The following is a 3,663-nucleotide window of genomic DNA, read 5'->3' as shown; positions in this document are numbered from 1 at the left end:
AAAAAAGAAAATTGCACAAAGAACTTGTATGGAGATTTTTCCATCTACAGATTTTTTCCTGACCTTCTTTTCTCTGTAAGTTAAAGGTGCACACTATTGCTGAAAAACACAATCACTACTTAGCAGTCAGATGTCCGTATGCACAAAGGTACAGATCCCTAAACAAGACCAAATCTGCAGATGAAACTTTTTTTGTAGAAGCATTATTTAAATTTGAACTAGCACCAACTACACCACGTTATGTAGGAGAAGCTGCAAAAGACACTGGCGCAAGTGGAACGTACAAAACATGGTGACATTAATTTTTAAGTAAATATAATGGGCGATATATTGCGTCACCAAAAATTATTGAGGTCATGTACATATATTGCGCGATAAGTCGATATATTGATTATTGCGACAGGCCTACATGTGACTGTTGTTTATCTGTAACATCATAATCCAGGGATGCTGCCCTTTTAGACAACAGCTGCTGCTTGTGACGTTCCAGGCATAAATAGGCGTGATGAGAAATTTGATATGGTTTCTATTGTATTTGATCCAAACGGCTTAATAAAAAAAACTGAAGGAAAAAAAAAACTGCATACCACACTCCTGGCTCTAGTATTATGTAATTTAGATCAGCAGTCAGAATGCAAGTTAGAACAATGTTGACAACACATGCATTAGGATACTGTGTGCATTAACAGAGACTCATGTTTTATCATCTGAAAGACCTCTTTAATATCACATTTGACCTATCGGTAAGCCCCTCCCCTCGAACTCAGACATCTTTAGGTTTCAGCGCCATAGAGAATCACTGGAAGATCCAAAGCTCTTCTCAGAAGCGGTTTGATGGTGTTTGCTACAAAAATAGAGAAACGATGTGCCTGGGGTACTTGTAACACTGATTCCAGGTATCCTGAGAGGATGGGCAATGGAATTTATTTTATTCCATTTTCTAAATCCAACCAAAACAGAGCAAAATGTCTGTAAGCATTCAACTCCAATCCCAAATGAAGGAAAAACTTTCAATTTTTGCTTGTCATACTCTCATTAAGTTACCATTTTCATCTGCTCAAGGCAATCAGAACGTTAATGTCATGTTGTTCTTCAGCAAGGAATCTCTGGCTAAAACTAGCTAACGTTAAAGTTAGTGCGTCCATGCTAACGTACAAACCTAAATATCAAACTGTTCTCACGTCATGTACAGTGTAGGTCAAAAACACAAACGAAGGTTTTGCCTCTCCATATTAAACTGGTTAAATGTAAATTAATGTAATCTTACACTGTGGTACATGAACAGTGTTGATCCAGGATGTTGTTATTGTGATCGTGACAACTATAACATGAGAGGCTTGATTACCCTGTTTGCATTGTGATCAACCATTCTTGATTCCATTTCTTTTTTGTTTTTTACCTTACAAAAATGTCTGTAGCAGCAAGAAAACTGATTTGTTGTCTACAACATGGAGTAACATCCATAAATCATTCATAAATACACTCTAAAAATGATTCAGAGGACCTGTTACCACAAATTAAATGAATGAATGGTGGCAAGTTAAAAACTCTAATTTAATCATTTAATTCAACCTTTAAAGTTGCCAACATTATGTGTTGAGTTATCTTGACATAATAATATTGATCATTAATATTGTGTAGCCTATAATGTAAACTCAAATTTCTGCATCACTTGAATTTCTTCAAAAATTAAGTTGTAGTAACTCAGACTGGACAAGGAGAGTAAATGTTGAAATTAAGCGTTATTTAATGTGTTTTTTAGTGAAGGGAAAGACCTGTGTTTAATGCTGTTATGTTTGACATTTGAAAGAGTTTCTGTAATGTTGAAGCTTTTGTGGTTAACATTGTGCTGAAGAGTAGACCACATTAAGGGAAACACTACATTGAAGCTACATACAAAGATTTTGCTAATGCCAGTGCAAGAAACATCTTACTTGTTCATTAAATATACATGCTAAATAAGTTACATTGCTCATGTGCTAATATATGGAGTATTTATTTATTTATTGTTTTTGCAGGTTTAGTCCTCCATACTAATATAGCCGTGGACTTGAACTGAAAAAGATCATGTTAAATGGTTCCAGGAAATCCAATACTTGGAGCAACTTTATTTATTTATTTTTATTTATTTTATTTTTTTTCTGAGTAATCAACTTTTAAAAATGTTTATATTACACATTATTATTCTAACTCAATGTAGTTGTTGGTTAAACATATTTTCATTAGAAGTTCTCAGAAGAAAAAAAAAATACGCAAACTGTTGCGTTATTTTTTTTATTTACTTATTTTTTTTATTTACTTTCTTTATTTTTAGAGTGTAGACGAACTGGCTGCCAGCCACTGGAAACATGGCGACGGTAGTTGGTAGTGTGAATGCAGCCTCTCAAGGAATTTTTAAAAATCTTTATGGAAAGAAAAAAAAAAAAAAAAAAAAACTCGGGAACCAAGGCCAATGGTTGGGCCGCTTTATAGTTTAGAAAATAATGGAGCGGAAATAGAGCGGAGTGATACTGAACGCTTTGAGTCAGGAATCTCTCTCGCTCCGCTCCACTCATATACTCCGTTCCAGTCCAGCTTTTCAGTTTGTGTAGCTTGGTGACACAAAAAGTTACATGTTTTGGCTTCTTTAGAAATATTTTCACTGGCAAAGAAGAAACATATGTACTAACTGGCCACATGCAAATCACTCCATATTAACAACAACTTTATATAAATATAGCGTTCATAGAACTGCTGTACTAAAGCAACATCAAGACTTCCTTGTGTGACATGCGTAAATAATGGTCTCATCGATGTCAATTCATATTCCTTCAAACGAACTTACTTAAATGAAACAGAATTCAATCAAATCTCCGGAGCAATTAGCAACCCGAGCAATGCAATTTCTAAGCAATGTTGAGCTTTAAAACTGATGAGAGTTCCAGGGGAACGCTAATGTAGGAGTCAACGCATCTGTTCGCACGACCATGGACTAACAAATTCCCAAATATTGATCCTCGATATACGGGGAATGCATGGGTCCCAGGTCATCTGCCAATAACTTTATGATTGACAAACCGCACCTTGCACAACCCCTGCATTCACCCAAGTGCGCCACAAACAAACTGATATGATACGCCTGATTGTCATTTTGCCGGAGAAGGTCTTCATCAATTAGTCTGCCCTTGCACGGGTATGTACTTACTTGGCGAGGTGGTGCTGGACTGTGAGTGATTTCCCATCGGCCCAGCCGTGTGACCGTCGACCGTCGACCTTCGTCCACGGATGAACACGGACACGGACGGGAGTGTCCAGAGACTCGTGAGCTTTGAGCTGTGCTTACATTCACAGCTAACGTTACTGGCGTTTCCTCATTCTTATCACTGCTATGAGAAACATCCCACTCTTAAAGTTGTAACCTCGCAGCGCTGCACCACACGGTCAAATGCGACTCGGATTCAAAAGCAGAAAAATCCTCAGGACAAAAAGCGTTTGTAAAGATACGTGTCTATACAAAACTGTCCTGTATATGCATATGGTGTCCGTTTGCATGCATGCACACAGTGCGTCTCCAGTCCTGCAAGGGGCGGCACAATTCTACATGTGTACAAGAAGCAAGAAACAGTGGAAGAGAGAACCCGGAAAAAGTCTAGACCCACATCATCAGCTTCTAGTCCTGTTATG

The 3,663-nt window shown here is 37.5% G+C and overlaps 1 protein-coding gene across 2 annotated transcripts in view; it reads right to left on the bottom strand.

Moving 5' to 3' along the window:
* Positions 1 to 3,663, bottom strand: part of LOC107721668 (RELT-like protein 1) — a 37,104-nt gene extending 33,441 nt beyond the window's left edge. The window contains exon 1 of one of the 2 annotated variants that reach the window (XM_016529800.1): positions 3,185 to 3,663. In XM_016529800.1, the coding sequence (XP_016385286.1) occupies positions 3,185 to 3,221 (37 nt within the window). In that variant the 5' untranslated portion in view covers positions 3,222 to 3,663. The remainder of the gene's footprint in view (positions 1 to 3,184) is intronic. The other variant, XM_016529799.1, reaches the window with a different exon arrangement.

This window comes from Sinocyclocheilus rhinocerous, unplaced genomic scaffold, assembly GCF_001515625.1.
Source record: "Sinocyclocheilus rhinocerous isolate Xijiao unplaced genomic scaffold, SAMN03320098_v1.1 scaffold1382, whole genome shotgun sequence".
NCBI classification, from domain to species: domain Eukaryota; kingdom Metazoa; phylum Chordata; class Actinopteri; order Cypriniformes; family Cyprinidae; genus Sinocyclocheilus; species Sinocyclocheilus rhinocerous.
Note: the sequence above shows the minus strand (reverse complement) of the source record. Positions and strands in the feature narration are given on the sequence as shown.